Source organism: Pongo abelii, chromosome 19 (genome assembly GCF_028885655.2).
Source record: "Pongo abelii isolate AG06213 chromosome 19, NHGRI_mPonAbe1-v2.0_pri, whole genome shotgun sequence".
Lineage (NCBI taxonomy): Eukaryota > Metazoa > Chordata > Mammalia > Primates > Hominidae > Pongo > Pongo abelii.
The window spans coordinates 69740051-69763645 of NC_072004.2; the positions used below are offsets into that span (position 1 = coordinate 69740051).

At 44.7% G+C, this 23595-nt stretch overlaps 1 protein-coding gene and 1 non-coding gene across 41 annotated transcripts in view; one reads left to right on the top strand and one right to left on the bottom strand.

The window, feature by feature from the left end:
• Positions 1–341: 341 nt before the first annotated feature.
• The window catches only part of CDK12 (cyclin dependent kinase 12), a 106325-nt gene continuing 83071 nt past the window's right edge, over positions 342–23595 (top strand). For 33 of the 40 annotated variants that reach the window (XM_054546513.2, XM_054546517.2, XM_054546516.2 and 30 more), the window contains exons 1-2: positions 397–2127; positions 9875–10759. In XM_054546513.2, coding sequence (XP_054402488.2) covers positions 1082–2127; positions 9875–10759 — 1931 coding nt within the window. In that variant the 5' untranslated portion in view covers positions 397–1081. Of the gene's footprint in view, positions 2128–9874; positions 10760–23595 lie in introns of all 40 variants that reach the window. The other 7 variants (XM_063718178.1, XM_054546534.2, XM_063718186.1 and 4 more) reach the window with 2 other exon arrangements.
• Positions 21411–21513, bottom strand: LOC112129747 (U6 spliceosomal RNA). The gene has a single exon (XR_002912105.1). It is a non-coding gene; the product is annotated as a U6 spliceosomal RNA (small nuclear RNA).

The following is a 23595-nucleotide window of genomic DNA, read 5'->3' on the forward strand; positions in this document are numbered from 1 at the left end:
TGGCGGGCGCCTGTAATCCCAGCTACTCGGGAGGCTGAGGCAGGAGAATCAATTGAACCCGGGAGGGGGAGGTTGCAGTGAGCCGAGATCGCGCCACTAACACTCCAGGCTGGGCGACAGAGCGAGACTCCGTCTCAAAATAAAACAAAAAACAAACAAAAAAAGTCATCCTGGTAGTTAAAAGATTTGTTAAAAAGGATGTTAAAATTATTTTGTCACGGAGCCTGGGAGTGTTTGTTTAATCAGTTACCGATAAAGTTTTGGTTAAAAAAAAAACAAACTCGGTTTGTTCCGTTTCAATAAAGCTTTGCTCAAACGGGGAGCTCCGGGAGCTCATCGCGAGACTCAGGTGAAACGCGTTTCTAGTTTGGGACCTGATCTCGCGTTGTTTGATAAGCAGAGGAATGAGGTGAAAGCGAAGCACGAAACATCGCGAGAGCCTACTGGACTCTCGCGACGATTTCTGGGATTGCCCCTCCCCCATTCTCCAAGTGCCGTTTCGGTTTAATCTAGTGTGTGACTGAGTCTGTGTGAGGGAGAGAGAGTGTGTGTGTGTTGGTGTGGAGGTGAAACGGGGGCAAGGAAGGGGGCTCCCTCAGGAGCGAGGGACAAAGGGGGCGTGAGGCACCTAGGCCGCGGCACCCCGGCGACAGGAGGCCGCCCTGAGCCGGGCTACCGGGTAGGGGAAGGGCCCGCGTAGTCCTCGCAGGGCCCCAGAGCTGGAGTCGGCCCCACAGCCCCGGGCCATCGGCTTCTCACTTCCTCGACCTTCCCGGCGCCTGGGCCTGAGGACTGGCTCGGCGGAGGGAGAAAAGGAAACAGACTTGAGCAGCTCCCCGTTGTCTCGCAACTCCACTGCCGAGGAACTCTCATTTCTTCCCTCGCTCCTTCACCCCCACCTCATGTAGAAGGGTGCTGAGGCGTCGGGAGGGAGGAGGAGCCTGGGCTACCGTCCCTGCCCTCCCCACCCCCTTCCCGGGGCGCTTTGGTGGGCGTGGAGTTGGGGTTGGGGGGGTGGGTGGGGGTTGCTTTTTGGAGTGCTGGGGAACTTTTTTCCCTTCTTCAGGTCAGGGGAAAGGGAATGCCCAATTCAGAGAGACATGGGGGCAAGAAGGACGGGAGTGGAGGAGCTTCTGGAACTTTGCAGCCGTCATCGGGAGGCGGCAGCTCTAACAGCAGAGAGCGTCACCGCTTGGTATCGAAGCACAAGCGGCATAAGTCCAAACACTCCAAAGACATGGGGTTGGTGACCCCCGAAGCAGCATCCCTGGGCACAGTTATCAAACCTTTGGTGGAGTATGATGATATCAGCTCTGATTCCGACACCTTCTCCGATGACATGGCCTTCAAACTAGACCGAAGGGAGAACGACGAACGTCGTGGATCAGATCGGAGCGACCGCCTGCACAAACATCGTCACCACCAGCACAGGCGTTCCCGGGACTTACTAAAAGCTAAACAGACCGAAAAAGAAAAAAGCCAAGAAGTCTCCAGCAAGTCGGGATCGATGAAGGACCGGATATCGGGAAGTTCAAAGCGTTCGAATGAGGAGACTGATGACTATGGGAAGGCGCAGGTAGCCAAAAGCAGCAGCAAGGAATCCAGGTCATCCAAGCTCCACAAGGAGAAGACCAGGAAAGAACGGGAGCTGAAGTCTGGGCACAAAGACCGGAGTAAAAGTCATCGAAAAAGGGAAACACCCAAAAGTTATAAAACAGTGGACAGCCCAAAACGGAGATCCAGGAGCCCCCACAGGAAGTGGTCTGACAGCTCCAAACAAGATGATAGCCCCTCGGGAGCTTCTTATGGCCAAGATTATGACCTTAGTCCCCCACGATCTCATACCTCGAGCAATTATGACTCCTACAAGAAAAGTCCTGGAAGTACCTCGAGAAGGCAGTCGGTCAGTCCCCCTTACAAGGAGCCTTCGGCCTACCAGTCCAGCACCCGGTCACCGAGCCCCTACAGTAGGCGACAGAGATCTGTCAGTCCCTATAGCAGGAGACGGTCGTCCAGCTACGAAAGGAGTGGCTCTTACAGCGGGCGATCGCCCAGTCCCTATGGTCGAAGGCGGTCCAGCAGCCCTTTCCTGAGCAAGCGGTCTCTGAGTCGGAGTCCACTCCCCAGGTGAGCTATTTGTCTAACAGTCCTTCCTCATTTAGGGTGGGTTGCAAGGAATTGGCATTCAGCGTGTTAACATTGTGTGGAAGCCCGCAGTGTTCATCATTGACTAGAACACTTTGCTGTTGGCTAGTCATTCCAGTGTGTGAATCTGTCTCCCCTTAACCCAGAATTCGAGAAGTGAAGAGTACATAGGCCTCAAACCGCTAAAGGTAGGTACTTCCAGTGGTGGGGTCTTCACTTGTAAGCTTCTGAGTGAGAAACGTCAAAGGCTTCTGCTTAGTGAGTGGATGGAGTTGAAACTAGTTCCCAGAGCATGTCTAGCTATTTCTGTTGCTTAGTTTTAAATTTTTAAAAATCACATTGGTATTTGTGCTTTAGACTCTACGGGACCTGGTTGAAGACTTAAGAAATTTGTATTGAAGTTACTTGCCTAGTTTATCCTATTTGTGTTGTCCACTGAGTCCCCAAACCTGTACATTTATTCATTTCCTACTTGGCACTGTTTTAATAATTTACAAAAGATTCCTGTCTTTTAACTGATGTTTTAGTGGAAATTCAGCTGATTAGTCTGTTACCCTTTTAATGGTATAACCTAGCAGAAATTGGTTCCAAGGACAATTTGGTTTTCTTTACAGCATCATCACTGACCTACCTTGTGACCGCTGACAATTTTCAAAATCTTTCTTTAAAACACATGATAATAATGCCTTCTTTATATTTTTGCGAGAAAGACATGCTAGTTTGAAATTTTGTTGTTAGAATGAATTATTTGGAAAACTGTGTTCTTGTTCCTAGGTAATGAGATGTACCTCCTTTGTGGCCTCACTTCTGTTCACAAAAACAGAATGTGGGCTTTAGTTAGACCTTTGTGGAATCCTAATGTTGCTTTGTGACCTTTAGCAAATGAGTTAATTTCTCCTTGCCTGAGTTGCTTCAGGTGTAAAATGGGAATAATAAATACCTACTTTTAAGGGTTGTGATGATTAAATTAGTCAATTTGAAGTGCATAGCACAGTGCCTTGTACATAATATCACTCAGTAAATTATGAGTGAGGATGTTGAACACTAGCAGAGAAATTGTGCTAATTTGAAAAAAATTCATGCATGACTTTTTTTTTCTTTGAAAGACAGGATCTTGCCCTGTTGCCTAGGCTGGAGTGCAGTGGCATCATCTTGGCTCACTGCAGCCTTGACTTCCCAGGCTCAAGCAATCCGTCCACCTCAGCCTCCTGAGTAGCTGGGATTACAGGTTCATGCCACCATGCCTGGCTAATTTTTTTTTTTCTTTTTTTTTGTAGAGACTGGGTTTTGCCCTGTTGCCCAGGGTTTTGCCCTGTTGCCCAGGATGGTCTTGAACTCCTGAGCTCAAGCAATCCTCCTGCCTCCCAAAGTGCTGGGATTACAGGCATGAGCCACCATGCCTGGCTCATGCATGGCTTTTGTATTTCAGTGTAATTTTTGCTGACTTAAAGTTACAATTCATAAATGGTGTGAGTACATCAAGCTGCAGAGTGTTCCTAGCTGTCAAGGGCAGGAGTTCTTAATGTTTCCTCCTCCATTTTATTATAAAAAATTTTCCAGCACAGAAAGGTTGAAAGAATTGTAGTGAACACCCATATATGTAACACCTAGATTCTATAATAAATATTTGCTGTATCCAGGCTGGGCAACATAGTGAGGCCCCGTTCTCTACAGGAAAAAAAAAAAAAAATTAGCTGGTCGCGGTGGTGCACATCTGTAGTCCCCACTGCCTGGGAGGCTGAGGTGGAAGGATTGCTTGAGCCTAGGAAGTCAAGGCTGCAGTGAGCTGTGATCACACCACTGCACTCCAGCCTGAGCAACAGAGTGAGACCCTGTCTCAAAAAAAAAAAAAAAAATTGAGCCAGGAGGAGTGGCTCACACCTGTAATCTCAGCACTTTGGGAGGCCGAGGCGGGCGGATCACGAGGTAGGGAGTTTGAGACCAGCGTGGCCAATATGGTGAAAAGCTGTCTCTACTAAAAATATAAAAAATTAGTTGGGTGTGGTGTCGTGCGCCTGTAGTCGCAGCTACTCAGAAGGCTAAGGCAGGAGAATCAGTTGAACCCGGGAGGCAGAGGTTGCAGTGAGCTGAGATCGTGCCATTGCGTTTCAGCCCAGGTGACAGAGACAGAGTAAGACTCAGTCTTAAAAAAAAAAAGAAAAAAAAAAAAGCTATATATTTTGTAGTCTATCTACCTGTCTATTAATCTATCTTTTGTTTTCATTTATCTCAAAGTAAGTTGCAGACATCAGTATACTTCATTCTAAACACTTTAACATGTTTACCATTAGCTGGATTACCCTTTTTTTTTTTGGTGGGGTGTGGAGTAAAATTTATATACAGTAAAATGCCTAAGTCTTAAGTGTAGCATTTGTAAAGCTGCTTTTTTTTTTTGAGACAGAGTCTTGTTCTGTCGCCCAGGCTGGAGTGCAGTGGCGCAATCTCGGTTCACTGCAACCTCTGCCTCTCGGGTTCAAGCTATTCTCCTGCCTCAGCCTCCTGAGAGTAGCTGGAATTACAAGCGCCCACCATCACATCTGGCTAATTTTTGTATTTTTTTGGTAGAGACAGGGCTTTATCATGTTGGCCAGGTTGGTCTCCAACTCCTGACCTCAGGTGATCTGCCAGCCTCGGCCTCCCAAAGTGCTGGGATTACAGGCGTGAGCCAATGCGCCCAGCCATGCTGCTTAGTGTTTTAAGGAAGTCTAAAAAGTATTCTTAGAATATGTGTTTCTTGATAGAGTAGTTCATTAAGGCTGTAAAAATTGTTAACTGTTTAGGGTATGGGAATAGAGAAGAGTATGCTAAGACTAAAACACTAAAAGGAGTTTCAGTAAGAAGTGCTTCTTTCTAGTGATTCCTTTTGGATTCTTAGATAAAACAGCATATCTCATGTTCTCTTAAGAGAGTAGAGGAGGCTAGGCGTGGTGGCTTATGCCTATAATCCCAAGCACTTTGGGAGGCCAAGGTGGGCAGATCACCGGAGGTCAGGAGTTTGAGACCAGCCTGGCCAACATGGTGAAACCCCGTCCCTACTAGAAATATAAAAATTAGCCAGGTGTGGTGGCATGCGCCTATAATCCCAGCTACTCGGGAGGCTGAGGCAGGAGAATCGCTTGAACCTGGGAGGCAGAGGTTGTAGTGAGCCAAAGTCACGCCACTGCACTCCAGCCTGGGCAACAGAACGAGACTGTGTCTCAAAAAAAAAAAAAAAAGAAAAAGGCCAGGCGTGGTGGATCACGCCTGTAATCCTAGCACTTTGGGAGGCTGAGGCGGGCGGATCACCTGAGGTCAGGAGTTCGAGACCAGCCTGACCAACATGGAGAAACCCTTTCTCTACTAAAAATACAAAATTAGCTGGGCGTGGTGTCACATGCCTGTAATCCCAGCTACTTGGGAGGCTGAGGCAGGAGAATTGCTTGAACCCAGGAGGAGGAGGTTGAGGTGAGCCGCGATTGCAATAATTGCTCTCCATCCTGGGCAACAAGAGTGAAACTCCATCTAAAAAAAAAAATAGCAAAGGAATCTCTACTCACATAATTTAGTCAGTAATGGTAAAAATAAGTTTAGAAAAAATTGGAGACACAATATGGTAGCGTAACATGCAAATATAAACATTATATAATATTCCCAGAGACACATGCACGCTTTTAGTTGGCTTATAGAGAGCATTATATGTTTGTATGTGTGTATTACATGTTTTTCTTCACTGATTGAAATTCTAAACAGTACAAAAATTTTGTAGAGTCAGAGGAACATACAGATCCCTTCTATGATATTCTCTGTGTTTCTTTACTTGGGAGACAGTCAAAATGAAATAAGCAACATTTTATTTTATTTTATTTTATTTTTTTAATTTGAGACAGAGTCTCTGTCACCAGGCTGGAGTGCAGTGGTGCGATCTCAGCTCACTGCAACCTCCGTCTCCCAGGTTCAAGCGATTCTCTTGCCTCAGCCTCCCAAGTAGCTGGGACTACAGGCGCGCGCCACCATGCCCAGCTAATTTTTGTATTTTTAGTAGAGACGGGGTTTCACCATGTTGGCCAGGATGGTCTTGATCTCTTGATCTTGGGATCTGCCTGCCTCAGCCTCCTAAAGCGCTGGAATTACAGGCATGAGCCACCGCGCCCGGCCAAACAACATCATTTTAAAAGACTGAAAATGCTTCGGCAGAAATGCAGTGTCTTTGCATCCGCTAGATTAGCAATGATTAATAGTTGAGTGGAACCTAACTTAATTCAGTGCGGGGGAAATACCTTTGTTTTTGAAGACATTTCTTGAAGACACATTGCTTATTGCTGGCTGTGTTTACCTATTTGTTGTCTACTCCTCCGCTTTTTTCTAGAAGAGTGAACCTGGAACTTAAATGTAGCATTTGTATCACTAAAAATACCACAAGTATATGGCCATCCAAATCTGTTAACAGTAGACTTCTGTGAGAAATTGAAGGGTTTCTAACAGACTTCCTTAGGAAGATTTGGTCATGCTGACTAAAACAGTAGTACTTGGTAGCTAGCTGGCATTAGTGTTTTGGGTTTTACATGTTTTCCCTGGGATAGAGATGTTACTTAGCTGTATTTCGAGCAGAGAAAACCTCTTGTTTCAGCCAAATATGTACAGAAGGAATATTAGTTTTCTTAAGGGTAAGTGGATATTTGGTCAATATTAGTACCTTTCAGTATTTTATATTCTCATGTTCCTGTTTGTGGTGTTGTTTTTTAGTTCTATTGATTCCAACAATATTTTTAGTTTTAGTTTTTTTTTTTGAGACGGAGTGTCTCTCTGTCGCCCAGGCTGGAGTACAGTGGCGTGATCTTGGCTTACTGCAACCTCCGCCTCCTGGGTTCAAGCAATTCTCCTGCCTTAGCCTCCCGAGCAGCTGGGATTACAGGCATACACCACCATGCCCGGCTAATTTTTTTGTATTTTTAGTAGAGCTGGGGTTTCACCATATTGGTCAGGCTGGTCTCAAACTCTTGACTTCAGGGCGATCCACCCGCCTCAGCCTCCCAAAATGCTGGGATTACAGGCGTGAGCCACCGCGCCCAGCTTTCAATAATAATTTTATATTTTAACTAACTTTTGGAAGCAAACTTGCAAGAAACAGTATAGGTAAAAGAAAATCATCGCTGCCATTATGCAAGTTGTTTCCCTTACACATATGTTGTTTTGAAACATTTTGGTTCATGTCAGTCTTACTATATGTCAGTCTTACCATATCTCCCTGATCAAAGATAAAGGAAGATATGATGACCTAGAATGGAAGCAATTTGTTTTAGACTACTGGGAAAATTTTGTTTTGTCCAATTATGCTTTTAATGTTTTTATTTATTTTTTATTTTTGAGACGGAGTTTCACTCTTGTTGCCCAGGCTGGAGTGCATTGGCGCAATCTCAGCTTACCACAACCTCTGCCTCCCAGGTTCACGCGGTTCTCCTGCCTCAGCCTCTCGAGTAACTGGGATTATAGGCATGCATCACCATGCCCGGCTAATTTTGTATTTTTAGTAGAGACAGGGTTTCTCCATATTGGTCAGGCTGGTCTCGAACTCCGAACTCAGGTAATCCGCCTGCCTCGGCCTCCCAAAGTGTTAGGATTACAGGCGTGAGCCACAGTGCCCGGCGCTTTTAATGTTTTAATTTAATTTAATTAATTAACTAATTAATTAATTAATTTTGAGACAGATTTTCACTCTGTCGCCAGCCTGGAGTGCAGTGGCGCCATCTCTGCTCACTGCAACCTTGGCTTACTGCAACCTCCGCCTCCTGGGTTCAAGCGATTCTCCTCCCTCAGCCTCCCAAGTAGCTGGGAATACAAGCATGTACCACCACACCCAGCTAATTTCTGTATTTTTAGTAGATACAGGGTTTTACCATGTTGGCCAGGATGGTCTTGATCTCCTGACCTCGTGATTCGCTGCCTCGGCCTCCCAAAGTGCTAGGATTACAGGCGTGAGCCACGGCACCCAGCCTGTATTGGTTTTTTGTTTTGTCACACATTGAGGCCTTAGCATGTTAGGCTTTAGTAAAAAGTCATGAGAATTAATGACATTTGGGTTTCAACTTAAAATGATCTGCCCCATAGATTCCCAGATTTTATTTCCAAAGCCTTCCTTAAGAAGAAAATTAATCAAACATGCAATAATATCTTTAGGAGTTTCTAAAAAGCCTATTGGAAATCATTTTATAATAAAGATATTAGGAGCCCTCATGTTTTTGAAAAGTTCTAAAAGTTATTTTGGTAAAACATTTTCTCCACTTTGTTTTGTAAATCCTAAGTCTTGTGTGTTGGGAATTTGTTTAGTACTTTATTTTAAACTTTACAACTTTATTATAAACTGAGGATGCTAGAAACAACATATTTTTCTGGGCTCTGCCAATTAACTCTCCAGCTAACAAATTTAGGTTTTGGTGAAGCATGCTTGTTGCTTTTAACTTCCTGATGGATATAACCCACCTTTACTATGGAGTATGACTTCTTTTTTTTTTTTTTTGAGACGGAATTTTGCTGTTGTTGCCCAGGCTGTAGTGCAAGCAATGGCACAATCTCGGCTCACCACAACCTCTGCTTCCTGGGTTCAAGCGATTCTCCTGCCTCAGCCTCCCAAGTAGCTGGGATTACAAGCGCCCACCACAACGCCTGGCTAATTTTGTATTTTCAGTAGAGACGGGGTTTCTCCATGTTGGTCAGGCTAGTCTCGAACTCCCAATGTCAGGCGATCCACCCATCTTGGCCTCCCAAAGTGCTGGGATTACAGACGTGAGCCACTGCACCCGGCCAGGCATGACTGCTTTATCCTGTTTTCACTATATCAAAGATTAAATTCAAAATTCTGAAAGTAATCATTGTGAGTATGGCTGTTTCTTTTCCAATGTGGGAAAAAAAATAGTGACCCATCTTTTTTCAGATGAATAAGTAGTAGATAATTTTATTGTTATATGATTCAGATATGTTTTCTTGTAGGATTTAGTTTAATCTTTTTTTTTTTTTTTTTTTTTTTGAGACGTAGTCTCACTCTGTCGCCCAGGCTGGAGTGCAGTGGCTCACTGTAAGCTCCACCTTCCAGATTCATGCCATTCTCCTGCCTCAGCCTCCTGAGTAGCTGGGACTACAGGTGCCTGCCACCACGCCCGGCTAATTTTTTGTATTTTTTAGTAGAGATGCGGTTTCACCATGTTAGCCAGGATGGTCTTGATCTCCTGACCTGGTGATTCGCCCGCCTTGGCCTCCCAAAATGCTGAGATTGCAGGTGTGAGCCACCGTGCCTGGCCAGTTTAATGTATTTTTTAAATGAACTTTATTTTTTTAGAGTAGTTTAAGATTTACAGAAAAATTGTGAAGATAGTGCAAAGAAGTCTCATATATCCCTGCATCCAGTTTCTCCTATTGTTAACATCTTACATTAATGTGGTACAGTTGTTACAGTTAATGAACCAATATTGATACATAATTATAAACTGGAGTCCATACTTTATTTAGATTTACTTAGTCTACCTAATGTCCATTTTCTGTTCCAGGATCTTACTCATTATACCATCTTACATTTAGTCTTGTCTCCTTGGGGTGCCTCTTGATTGGGCTGATTTCTCAGACTTTCCTTGTTTTTGATGGCACTTAATCTATTTTAAGATTGATAAGTTACAGTTCTTCATAGTTTGTTTTGTTGATCTGTTTTCTTCCATATACTACTGTAGTCCATTCATTTAAAACTACCTTTTTATTTTTCCAGTAGGAAATCCATGAAGTCCAGAAGTAGAAGTCCTGCATATTCAAGACATTCATCTTCTCATAGTAAAAAGAAGAGATCCAGTTCACGCAGTCGTCATTCCAGTATCTCACCTGTCAGGCTTCCACTTAATTCCAGTCTGGGAGCTGAACTCAGTAGGAAAAAGAAGGAAAGAGCAGCTGCTGCTGCTGCAGCAAAGATGGATGGAAAGGAATCCAAGGGTTCACCTGTATTTTTGCCTAGAAAAGAGAACAGTTCAGTAGAGGCTAAGGATTCAGGTTTGGAGTCTAAAAAGTTACCCAGAAGTGTAAAATTGGAAAAATCTGCCCCAGATACTGAACTGGTGAATGTAACACATCTAAACACAGAGGTAAAAAATTCTTCAGATACAGGGAAAGTAAAGTTGGATGAGAACTCCGAGAAGCATCTTGTTAAAGATTTGAAAGCACAGGGAGCAAGAGACTCTAAACCCATAGCACTGAAAGAGGAGATTGTTACTCCAAAGGAGACAGAAACATCAGAAAAGGAGACCCCTCCACCTCTTCCCACAATTACTTCTCCCCCACCCCCTCTACCAACTACTACCCCTCCACCTCAGACACCCCCTTTGCCACCTTTGCCTCCAATACCAGCTCTTCCACAGCAACCACCTCTGCCTCCTTCTCAGCCAGCATTTAGTCAGGTTCCTGCTTCCAGTACTTCAACTTTGCCCCCTTCTACTCACTCAAAGACATCTGCTGTGTCCTCTCAGGCAAATTTTCAGCCCCCTGTACAGGTTTCTGTGAAGACTCAAGTATCTGTAACAGCTGCTATTCCACACCTGAAAACTTCAACGTTGCCTCCTCTGCCCCTCCCACCCTTATTACCTGGAGATGATGACATGGATAGGTAAGTCCTATAGTGAACTGGAAAAAACCCCCTTGATCTAAACATAAAGCATTTTCTGTTTTAATCTTTGTCAACACTACCCTCATGGTTTTATGAACAGGAAATGTCTTTGATATTTTCAGTGGGAAAGTCTGTATTTATGACATTATTACTCGGGAAGAGAGAATTAGAATTTGAGGCCTGGTTAACCTATTTTATCATTAAGTTTATTTTATTTATTTTATTATTTTTTTTATTTTGAGACATGGTCTTGCTCTGTCGCCCAGGCTGTAATGCAGTGGCATCATCTCGGCTTACTGCAACATCTGCCTCCCGGGTTCAAGTGATTTTCCCACCTCAGCCTCCGCAGTAGCTGGGACTGCAGGCATGCACCACCATGCCTGGCTAATTTTTGTATTTTTAGTAGAGATGGGGGTTTCACCATGTTGGCCGTGCTGGTCTGGAACTCCTGACCTCAAGTGATTTTCCTGCCTTGGCCTGCCAAAGTGCTGGGATTACAGGCATGAGCCACCATCCCTAGCCTAAGTTTATTGATAATGCTAATTTTGATTAAAATGTAAAAAAAATCGAGTTTTTCCCTTAAATTTTTGTTGAAAATATTAATACCTATAGAACAATTAAAAGAATAATAGGCTGGATGCAGTGGCTCATGCCTGTAATCCCAGCACTTTGGGAGGCTGAGGCAGGCAGATCACCTGAGGTCAGGAGTTCAAGACCAGGCTGGCCAACATGGTGAACCCCCATCTCTACTAAAAATACGAAAATTAGCTGGGCGTGGTGGTGGGCCCCTGTAATCCCAGCTACTTGAGAGGCTGAGGCAGGAGAATTGCTTGAACCCAGGATACGGAGTTTGCAGCAAGCCAAGATCGCATATTGCCGTATTTGCTTTAACTGTGGATATCATGACCCTTTACTTCTAAATACTTCAGTGTGTCTCTCCTAATAATAACGTTGTTCTATATAATTACAATATCTTCATCACCCTGAAAAATTTAACATTGACTTAGTAACATCAATAGTTATATAAATAACATGCTGTCGGCCAGGTGCGGTGGCTCACGCCTGTAATCCCAGCACTTTGGGAGGCCAAGGTGGGTGGATCATGAGGTCAGGAGATCAAGACCATCCTGGCTAACACGGTGAAACCCCGCCTCTACTAAAGATATAAAAAATTAGCTGGGCATAGTGGCAGGTGCCTGTAGTCCCAGCTACTCGGGAGGCTGAGGCAGGAGAATGGCGTGAACCTGGGAGGCGGAGGTTGCAGTAAGTCGAGATCGCGCCACTGCACTCCAGTCTGGGCGATAGAGCGAGACTCCGTCTCAAAAAAAAAAAAAAAAAAAGCTATCAATAATCATAATATTTAACCAATTAGTCCCAGTAGCCCCTAAAATGTCTTTATTGTTGGTTTTTGTTTTCAGTTGGAATTCAAAATAACTCACAAAATGTCTTTTATAGCCGGGTTTGTTTTTTCTCTTCCGATCCAGGGTGCAAACTAGGATTATTTTGAAAAGGGCTGCTTTAAAAAAAAAAAAAAAAATTATTCCATAAAAAGTAAAAGAATAATATGTAAAGTATTTGCTAATTAGAATATAATTCACAATGGGATGATGGGAAGAGCTTTAATTTTAATGATTCCTCTGAATATTGAGAACTGAAATGACTTTGAAGCATGAATCTAATTGTATAGAAGGCGTTAACAAAAATACTTCAAGGCTGGGCTTGGTGGCTCACGCCTGTAATTTCAGCACTCTGGGAAGCCGAGGTAGATAAGATCACTTGAACCCAGGAGTTCAAGACCAGCCTGGCCAACATGATGGAACCCCATCTCTACTAAAAAAATACAAAAAATTAGCCAGGCGTGGCCAGGTGCGGTGGTTCACGCCTTTAATCCCAGCACTTTGGGAGGCCAAGGCGGTCGAATCACGAGGTCAGTAGTTCAAAACCAGCCTGATATGGTGAAACCCTGTCTCTACTAAAAATATAAAAATTAGCTGGGCATGGTGGCGGTTGCCTGTAGTCCCAGCTACTCGAGAGGCTGAGGCAGAAGAACTACTTGAACCCAGGAGGTGGAGGTTGCAGTGAGCTGAGATCATGCCACTATACTCTAGCCTGGGCAACAGAGCCAGACTCCGTTTCAAAAAAAAAAAAAAGAGAAAAATTAGCCAGGCGCCTGTAATCCCAGCTACTCAGAAGGCTGAAGTGGGAGGGTCGCTTGAACTCAGGAGGCAGAGGCTGCAGTGAGCCGAGGTCATGCCACTGCACTCCAGCCTGGGTGACAGAGCGAAACTCTGTCTCAAAACAATATATATGTATTTCTTTAATATCTTGACAGGACTCACTAGGCAAGTACCACCAAACACACTTGTTTTAGCAGTGACATGTGATGGCAGTCTTTGTGTTGCAATTTGCTTATTCTACTGTGATATTGTGCTCTTTGGGATGTGAATTGCATTTATTGAAAGAAACTTCATTGTAAGCACAAAATTAAGTGCCACTGATCTTGCATCCTAGCCTAATTCCCAAGCCTTCATTCCTTTCAAGGTGATAGTTGTGATTTTATTTCATTTTATTTTGAGACAGGATCTGGCTCTGTCCCCCAGGCTGGAGTGCAGTGGTGCGATCTGGGCTTATTGCAACTCTGCCTCCCAGACTCAAGTGATCCTCCCACCTCAGCTTCCTGACTAGTTGGGATTACAGGTGCATGCCACTACACCCGGCTAATTTATTTTTTGTAGACATGGGGTTACATCATGTTGCCCAGGTTGGTCTCGAGCTCCTGGACTCAAGTGATCCGCTTGCTTTGGCCTTCCAAAGTGTTGGGATTACAGTCATGAACCACCACTCCCGGCCAATATTGGTCATTTGAATGATGATACATTGCAGCCCTCTGGGTGAGAAAGTGTTTTTTCGTACCCTCTGTTCTTTAAAGAAGATGCAAGTACAGTAAATGGAAAGGGGGAGAAAAACTATTTTAAGGAATGGCTCCATCACTATTTATAGAAAGAAATATGATGTTTCCTTTTTTTTTTTTTTTTTTTTGGCGTGACCAGACTGCTAAAATCTGATTTTTTATTTTTTATTTTTTTGAGATGAAGTCTCTTTCTGTTGCCCAGGCTAGAGTGCAATGGCGCGATCTCAGCTCACTGCAGCCTTTGCCTCCTGGGTTCAAGTGATTCTCCTGCCTCAGCTCCTCTGAGTAGCTGAGATTACAGGCATGTGCCACCATGCCTAGCTAATTTTTTTATTTTTAGTAGAGACAGGGTTTCAGCATGTTGGCCAGGCTGGTCTCGAACTCCTGACCTTAAATGATTCTCCCACCTGGGCCTTCCAAAGTGCTGGGATTACAGGCATGGGCCACTGCACCCAACCCAAAATGTGATTTTAAAGAAAAATTCCATGTACTCTTTCTAACATTAATAGGTATTTATGGACTGAGCTTTGTGGATGTAATCCCAGTACTTTGGGAGGCCACAGTGGGAGGACTGTTTAAGGCCAGGAGTTCAAAACCAGCCTGGACAACCCCATCTCTATAAAACATTTAAAAATTAGTTGGATGTGGTGGCAGGTACCTTTAGCCCTAGCTACTTGGGAGGCTGAGGCAGGAGGATCACTTAAGCCCAGGAGTTCAAGGCTGTGGTGAACTATATGATTGGGCTGCTGTACGCCAGCTTGTGTGAAAGAGACCCTGTCTCTAAAAATAAAATTTTAATTAAAAAAAAGGTAATAACAAATTCTGCCACGTGATGAGAATTACAGAAGAGAAGAAGAGAACCTGAAAATTTTTTTTTTTTTTTGAGACGGTGTCTCACACTGTTGTCCAGGCTGGAGTGCAGTGGCGATCTTGGCTCACTGCAAACTCCACCTCCCAGGTTCAAGCGATTCTTCTACCTTAGCCTCCCCAGTGGCTAGGATTACAGGTGCCCGCCACCACGCCCAGCTAATTTTTTGTATTTTTAATAGAGACGTGGTTTCACCATGTTGGCCAGGCTGGTCTCGAACTCCTGACCTCATGATTCGCCCGCCTAGGCCTCCCAAAGTACTGAGATTACAGGTGTGAGCCACCGTGCCAGGAACAGAACCTCAAATTTATGTGGAAAAAATTAACTTGAGGTCTAAAATATAGATAGATACAAGCCATAGATAAAAAGATAAAAGCCATATTTTTATGGTTTTTGTTGGAAAAGGAAATAGTTGAGCATTGTCCAAAGGGACCCTGGCCCTTTAGCTATAGGAACCTCATTTCAATACTTGTTTACATAGTGGCTAGAATATTAATGTGGGTAAGAATCTTGATTTTTTTTTTTTTTTTTTACTTCAGAAAAATGTTGAGGAAACAAAAAGAATCTTGATGATTTTTTTTTTTTTTTTTGAGACAGATTCTCTCTCCATAGCCAGGCTGGAGTGCAGTGGCAAGATCTCGGCTCACTGCAACTTCCCAGGGTTCAAGCGATTCTCCTGCCTCAGCCTCCCGAGTAGTTGGGACCACAGGCATGTGCCACCACACCCAGCTAATTTTTGTATTTTTAGTAGAGGTGGGGTTTCACCATATTTCTCCTGGATGGTCTCGATGTCTTGATCTCGTGATCTGTCCGCCTCAGCCTCCCAAAGTACTGAGATTACTGGCATGAACCCCCGTGCCCCAGCTATTTATTATTTTATTTATTTATTTTTTGAGATGGGATTTTTGCCCTTGTTGTCCAGGCTGGAGTACAGTGACGTGATCTCGGCTGCATCCGCCTCCCGGGTTCAAGCAATTCTCCTGCCTCAGCCTCCCAAGTAGCTGGGATTGCAGGCACCTGCCACCACACTCAACTAATTTTGTATTTTTAGTAAAGAATGGGTTTCACCCTGTTGGCCAGGCTGGTCAGGAACTCCTGACCTCAGGTGATCTACCTGCCTTGGCCCCACAAAGTGCAGAGATTACAAGCATGAGCCACCATGCCTGCCATTTTTTTTTTTTTTTTTTGAGACAGAGTTCTGCTCTGTCGCCCAGGCTGGAGTGTACTGGGGCAATCTAAGCTCACTGCAACCTCCGCTTCCCAAGTTCAAGCGATTCTCCTACCTTAGCCTCCTGAGTAGCTGGGATTACAGGTGCCCACCACCACGCCTGGCTAATTTGTGTATTTTTATTAGAGATGGGATTTCACCATGTTGGTTACGAACTCCTGACCTTAAATGATCCACCTACCTCGGGCTTCCAACATGCCGGAATTACAGGCATGAACCACCAGGCCCAGCCCTAATCTAATTATTATTATTTTTTGAGACAGTCTCACTCTGTTGCCCAGGCTGGAGTGCAGTGGCACCATCTTGGCTCACCACAACCTCCACCACCAGGGTTCAAGCGATTCTCCTGCCTCAGCCTCCTGAGTAGGTGGGACTACAGGTGTGTGCCACCATGTCTGGCTAATTTTTGTAGTGTTTTTGTTTTTGTTTTTGTTTTTGTTTTAGATGGAGTCTGGAGTCTCACTCTGTTGCCCAGGCTGGAGTGAGTCTCACCCTGTTGCCCAGGCTGGAGTGTAGTGGCGTGATCTCGGCTCACCATAACCTCCACCTCCTGGGTTCAAGCGATTTTCCTGCCTCAGCCTCCCAAGTAGCTGGGACTACAGGCGCATGCCACCATGCCCAGCTAATTTTTTTGTATTTTTAGTACAGACGGGGTTTCACTATGTTGGTCAGGCTGGTCTCGAACTCCTGACCTCAGGTGATCCACCCGCCTTGGCCTCCCAAAGTGCTGGGATTACAGACGTGAGCCACTGTGCCCAGCTAATTTTTGTATTTTTATTTTTATTTATTTATTATTTATTTTTTTATTTTTTTGAGTCAGAGTCTCACTCTGTTGCCCAGGCTGGAGTGCAGTGGCTCGATCTTGGCTCACTGCAAGCTCCACCTCCTGGGTTCATGCCATTCTCCTGCCTCAGCCTCCCGAGTAGCTGGGACTACAGGTGCCTGCCACCACGCCCAGCTAATTTTTTGTATTTTTTAGTAGAGATGGGGTTTTGCCGTGTTAGCCAGGATGATCTCAATCTCCTGACCTCGTGATCAGCCCACCTCAGCCTCCCAAAGTGCTGGGATTACAGATGTGAGCCACTACACCCCACCTATTTTTGTATTTTTAGTAGGGACGGGGTTTCACTACATTGACCAGGCTGGTCTTGAACTCCTGAGTTCGGGGTCTGCCTGCCTTGGCCTCACAAAGTGCTGGGATTACAGGCATGAGCCACTGCACCGGGCCCATCTAATTATTTTTAAACATGATTTTTTTTTTTAGCCATCTCCTCCTCCACCTCTTTTTTTTTTTTTTTTTTTTTAGAGGAGATGGGGTCTTGCTGTGTTGCCCAGGTTTGTCCCAAACTCCTCAACTCATGTGATCCTTCCACCTTGGCATCCCTAAATGCTGGCATTACATGTGTGAGCTGCTGAGTTTGGCCATGATTTTTTTTTTTTGAGATGGATTCCTGCTGTCACCCAAGCTGGAGTGCGGTGGCTCAATCTCAGCTCACTGCAACTTCTGCCTCTGGGGTTCACATGACTCTCCTGCCTCAGCCTCCCCAGTAGCTGGGACTACAGGCGCATGCCACCATACCCGGAAAATTTTTTTGTATTTTTAGTAGAGACAGGGTTTCATCATGTCAGCCAGGCTGCTCCCGAACTCCTGACCTTAGGTGATCCACCTGCCTTGGCCTCCCATAGTGCTGGGATTGGAAGCATGAGCCAACGCGCCCAGCCCTGGCCATGATTATTATCAGTATTCTACATATAAATAAATTATTAAAGGTAGAAAAACGGAAATAGGCCAGGTGCTGTGGCTCACTCCTATAATCCCAGCCTTTTGAGAGGCCAAGGCAAGAGGATTCTTTGAGCCCATGTGTTTTAGGCTACATAGCCAAACCCTGTTTCTACCATTAAACAAGAAAAGGCATGATAGCAGGCACCTGTGGTCTGAGCTACTTGGGAGACTGAGGTGAAATGATTACTGGAGCCTGGAAGGTCGGAGCTACAGTGAGCCATGATCGCACCACTGCACTCTAGCCTGGATAACAGTGAGATGTTGTATCAAAGAAAAGGAGATGAGGATGTCTTCCATTATCAATTTTATTTTTTTATTTTAAATTCATGATGTGTTTCTGTTTCTATTTTGTATGTGTGCATGTGCTGCTATATCCATGTACCAGCTGCTCCATATCCATGTACCAGCTGCTCCTATCTCTGACATGAAAAGTAATTTTTACATAGGAAAGCTTTTTAGAAAGAAATCTAATGGCCAGTTGCGGTGGCTCACACCTGTGATTCCAGCACTTTGGAAGGCTGAGGCGGGTGGATCACGAGGTCAGGAGATCGAGACCATCCTGGCTAACACGATGAAACCTCGTCTCTACTAAAAATAGAAAAAATTAGCCGGGCATGGTGGCAGGCCCCTGTAGTCCCAGCAACTCAGGAGGCTGAGGCAGCAGAATGGCATGAGCCCGGGAGGCGGAGCTTGCAGTGAGCCGAGATCGTGCCACTGCACTCCAGCCTGGGCGACAAGCGAGACTCCGTCTCAAAAAAAAAAAAATCTAAAAGTTTCGTAAGGAGCTCACTTATATTCTCTGTTTTATCTCTCACTTGAGACTGCAGCAGCATCAATGTTGAGAATGTGACTTACACATCATTTTATTACCTACAGTACCTTGTGGGTAGAATACAGAATGCAATTAGTAATGTTGGTTATTTTAATTGATGGGTAAATAAAACTTCTAATGGAGCCAGGATTGGGGCTTGTGTGAAATGACAGTGGACTTGTAAAAGAAGTCAGTGTGCACATAAAGAACATAAAGCTTACATTAGAGGATTTGTCTGTTTTTTTTGTCTTGTTTTGTTTTTTTCCCCTGAGACAGTCTTGCTCTGTCACCCAGGCTAGAATGCAGTGGCATGATCTCGGCTCACTGTAATCTCCGCCTTTCGGGTTCAAGCAATTCTCCTGCCTCAGCCTCCCAAGTAGCTGAGACTATAGGTGCTCACCACTATGCCTGGCTAATTTTTGTATTTTTAGTAGAGACAGGGTCTCCCCATGTTGGCCAGGTTGGTCTGAAATTCCTGACCTCAGGTGCTCCACCCACCTTGTCCTCCCAAAGTCCTGGGATTACAGGCGTGAGTCACTGCACCGGCTTTTTTTTTTTTCTTTAAGACAGAGTTTTGCTCTTGTTGCCCAGGCTGGAGTGCAATGACGTGATCTCGGCTGACTGCAACCTCCACTTCCTGGGTTCAAGCGATTTTCCTGCCTCAGCCACCTGAGTAGCTGGGATTATAGGCCCCCGACATCATGCCTAGCTAATTTTTATATTTTTAGTAGAGACGGGGTTTTACCATCTTTCCCAGGCTGGTTGCAATCTCCTGACTTCATGTGATCCACTCATCTGGGCCTCCCAAAGTGCTGGGATATAGGCGCGAGCCACCGTGTCCAGCCTAGAGGATTTAGTGTCATTTTGGGAAAAGAATGAAACTTTACTTTTTTTTTTTTTGAGACAGAGTCTTACTTTGTTGTCCAGGCTGGAGTGCAGTGGCGTGATCTTGGCTCACTGTAACCTCCATCTCCATCTCTGAATCCCAAGCGATTCTCCTGCCTCACCCTCCCAAGTAGCTAGCATTACAGGCATGTACCACCATGCCCAGCTAGTTTTTTTTTTTTTTTTTTTTTGAGACAGAGTTTTGCTAGTTGCCCAGGCTGGAGTGCAATGGTGCGATCTCAGCTCACTGCAACCTCTGCCTCCTGGGTTCTAACGATCCACCTTCCTTAGTCTCCCAAGTAGTTGGAATTCCAACTAATTTTTTGTATGTGTAGTAGAGAGGGGGTTTCACCATGTTGGCCAGGCTGATCTCAAACCTCTGACCTCAAGTGATCCACCTGCCTTGGCCTCCCAAAGTGCTGGGATTACAGGTGTGAGCCAGCACGCCCAGCCGAAACTTTTCTTTTCTTTCAAGCATGTATTTTGAGTAGGAGTGTACTAGCTCAGGTATCAAATGCAAGAGTGAATTTAGGTAATGGTATTTCAAAAGCCTTTCTCATTTGTGGTCTATAATTCTTGATTTCAAGAAGCAAGGCAGCCCACGTCCAACATAGTACAATCTACATGACCATAGTTATTAATGGATATATTTCTGCCTTAAGTAGATCATCTGTATACTTTTCTTAGAAATTTCAGTTAACCAGCCGGGAGTGGTGGATCACGCCTGTAATCCCAGCACTTTGGGAGGCCGAGGCCGGCGGATCACCTGTGGTCAGGAGTTCGAGACCAGCCTGGCCAACATGGAGAAACCCCATCTCTACTAAAAGTACAAAATTAGCAGGGTTTGGTGGCGCATGCCTGTAATCCCAGCTACTTGGGAGGCTGAGGCAGGAGAATCCCTTGAACTTGGGGGGTGGAGGTTGCGGTGAGCCGAGATCACGCCATTGCACTCCAGCCTGGGCAACAAGAGGGAAACTCCGTCTCAAAAAAAAAAAAAAAAAAAAAGAAAAGAAATTTCAGTTAACCATATAGAATTTTTAAAGTCTTCTTTTCTTCTTTCTCTTTTTTTTTTTTTTTGTGACAGAATCTCACTGTCACCCAGGCTGGGGTACACTGGGGTGATCTTGCCTCACTGCAATCTCCACTTCCTGGCCTCAGCCTCCTGAGTAGCTGGGACTACAAGCACAAGCCATGCCCGGCTGGTTTTTTTTTTTACATTTTTGGTAGAGACCAAGTTTTGCCATTTGCACAGGCTGGTCTCGAACTCCTGAGCTCAAGCAGTCTGCCCACCTTGGTCTTCCAAAGTGCTGGAATTACATGTGTGAGCCACTGCGCCCAGCGCTTCTGTGCTCGCTCTCTCTCTCTCTGTCTTTCTCTCTCTCTCTCTTTTCTTTTCTTTTTTCTTTTTTTGACAAAGTCTCGTCCTGTTGCCCAGGCTGGACTGCAATGGCACTATCTTGGCTCACTGCAACCTCCGCCTCCCGGGTTCAAGCGATTCTCCTGCCTCACCCTCCCAAGTAGCTGGGATTACAGGCAAGCGCCACCACGCCTGGCTAATTTTTTGTGTCTTTAGTAGAGATGGGGTTTCACCAGGTTGGCCAGGCTGGTGTCAAACTCCTGACCTTATGATCTGCCCGCCTTGGCCTCCCAAAGTGCTGGGATTACAGGCGTGAGCCACCGCGCCTGGCTTGCTGTTTTTTTTTTTTTTTAAACAGAGTTTCGCTTTTTTTTGCCCAGGCTGGTGTGCAGTGGTGTGATCTCCACTCATTGCAACCTCCACCTCCTGGGTTGAACCAATTCTCCTGCCTCAGCCTCCTGAGTAGCTGGATTACAGGCGTGTGCCACCACACCCTGCTAATTTTGTGTTTTTGATAGAGATGGGGTTTCACCATTTTGGCCAAGGTGGCCTTGAACTCCTGACCTCAGGTGATCCACCCGCCTCGGCCTCTCAAAGTGCTAGGATTACTGGCTTGAGCTACCGCACCTGGCCTTGCTCTGTTTTTCTAATAGCCTTGTTCATTTGGAGCGTACTGAACTTCAGGGGAGTCTACATTATTTTTAAAGGCTGTATCTCTATAAGTTCAGTAAACTCTAAATGAACCAGGATTTTCCTAGTAGAATGGGATGCTTGGTTTCCATTTTTTATGTACTTAACTAAACTTTTTTTTTTTAGGGAACACTTCACGAATTTGTGTCATCTTTGTGCAGGGGCCATAATAATCTTTTCTGTATTGTTCCAGTTTTAGTGTATGTGCCGCCGAAGTGAACAATCAACTACATTTTTTTTTTTTTTTGAGGCAGAGTCTCTCTCTGTCACCCAGGCTGGAGTGCAGTGGTATGAACTCAGCTCACTGCAACCTACGCCTCCCAGGTTCAAACAACTCTTGTGCCTTAGCCTCCCAAGTAGCTGGGATTACAGGCATAAGCCACCATGCTTGGCTGATCTTTGTATTTTTAGTAGAGAGGGGTTATGCCATATTGGCCAGGCTGGTATCTAACTCCTGGCCTCAAACAATCCACCTGCCTCAGCCTTTCAAAGTGCTGGGATTACAGGTGAGAGCCACTATGCCTGCCTCAACTAAATTTTTTTTTTTTTTTGCAACGGAGTCTCACTCTGTCCCCCAGGCTGGAGTGCAGTGGCATGATCTCGGCTCACTACAACCTTCGCCTCCTGGATTTAAGTGATTCTGCTGCCTCAGTCTCCCGAATAGCTGGGATTACAGGCTTGTGCCACCACGCCTGGCTAATTTTTGTATTTTTAGTAGAGACGGGGTTTCACCATGTTGGTCAGGCTGGTCTCGAACTCCTGCCCTCAAGTAATCCACCCGCCTTGGCCTCCCAAAGTGCTGGCATTACAGGCGTGAGCCACCTCACCCTGGCTCAACTAAATTTTTGATAAAAGTTTGTAAATAGTGGTGAAATCACTGTTTCTTTTCTTTTCTTTTGTTTTTTTTTAAGAGACAAGTTTTCCCTTTGTCGCCCATGCTGGAGTTCAGTGGCCTGTGCATGGCTCACGGTAGCCTCTACCTGCTAGGCTGGAGCGATCCTTCCACCTCAACCTCTCAAGTAGCTTGGACTACAGGCACGTGCCATCATGCCTGGCTAATTTTTGTACTTTTTTGTAGAGATGGAGTTTGACTGTGTTGTCCAGGCTAGTAGAACTCCTAGACACAAGCAATACACCTGCCTTGGCCTTCTAAAGTGCTAGAATTACAGGCATGAGCCACCGCGCCTGGTCTGAAATCATGTTTTAAACAACCAACTTCAAGGGGAAGGAGATAAAGGATCATGTTTAAAGTAGTTTACGCTGTTAAAATGGGCAGATTATCTCATTGAAAAATTTAGTGTTTTTTAAACAGTTACAATTTATTTATTTATTTATTTATTTATTTATTTATTTATTGAGGCAGATTCTTACTCTCATGATCCGCCTACCTTGGCCTCCCAAAGTGCTGAGAGTACAGGCGTGAGCCACCACCCCTGGCGTAAATATTTATAAATTTTATATTTTTTCTTTTTTTTTGTTTGAGACAGGATCTTGCTCTGTTGCCCAGGCTGGAGTGCAGTGGCACGATCTTGGCTCACTGCAACCGCTGCCTCCAGGTTCAAGTGATTCTCATGCCTCAACTTCCCAAGTGGCTGGGATTACAGGCACGAGCTACCACACTTGGCTAAGTTTTTGTATTTTTAGAAGAGACAGGGTTTCACCATGTTGGCCATGCTGGTCTCAAACTCCTGGCCTTAAGTGATATGCCTACCTCGACATTCCAAAGAGCTGGGACTACAGGCCGTAGTCACCGTTCCTGGTCTATATTCTTTTTTTATTAACAGTGTTTTTATTAGAAGTGTTTCCATTACACCCACAGATTCAGTTCTGTCGTCACAGATTCCAAAATACTATTCATATTCTAAAAGTTTGGCAGTCCTAGAGCTTGGTAGGTTTTTAAATTACACATGTATTATGAAACCTAATTACCACATGTGAATTTGTGTATAGGTATAAATGGGGAACTAGGAAATACTGATATAGTTAGGGTACATCAGCGCTTCCTGGTAGTGACTTTTCAAGTAATGACTGTGATGTATAGTATCTGCTCCCCTATGATAGACTCACTTTGCATGTACCACATGTCCTCAACCCTTTATAATACTGAGTGTCCTATGCTAAAGGTGATAATGTTAAGCATTGTAGTTTTGAGGCTGTCATTAAATTTTCAGGGTTTTTAGTACATTGGAATTTATTGAAACAGGATTTGACCTCTATTCAAATTGTATATCCTGAACTGGTAGGACATAACCTATCAAATACTCGTTCTGTCTTGAAATAAACATGCTAAAAATGTAATATTT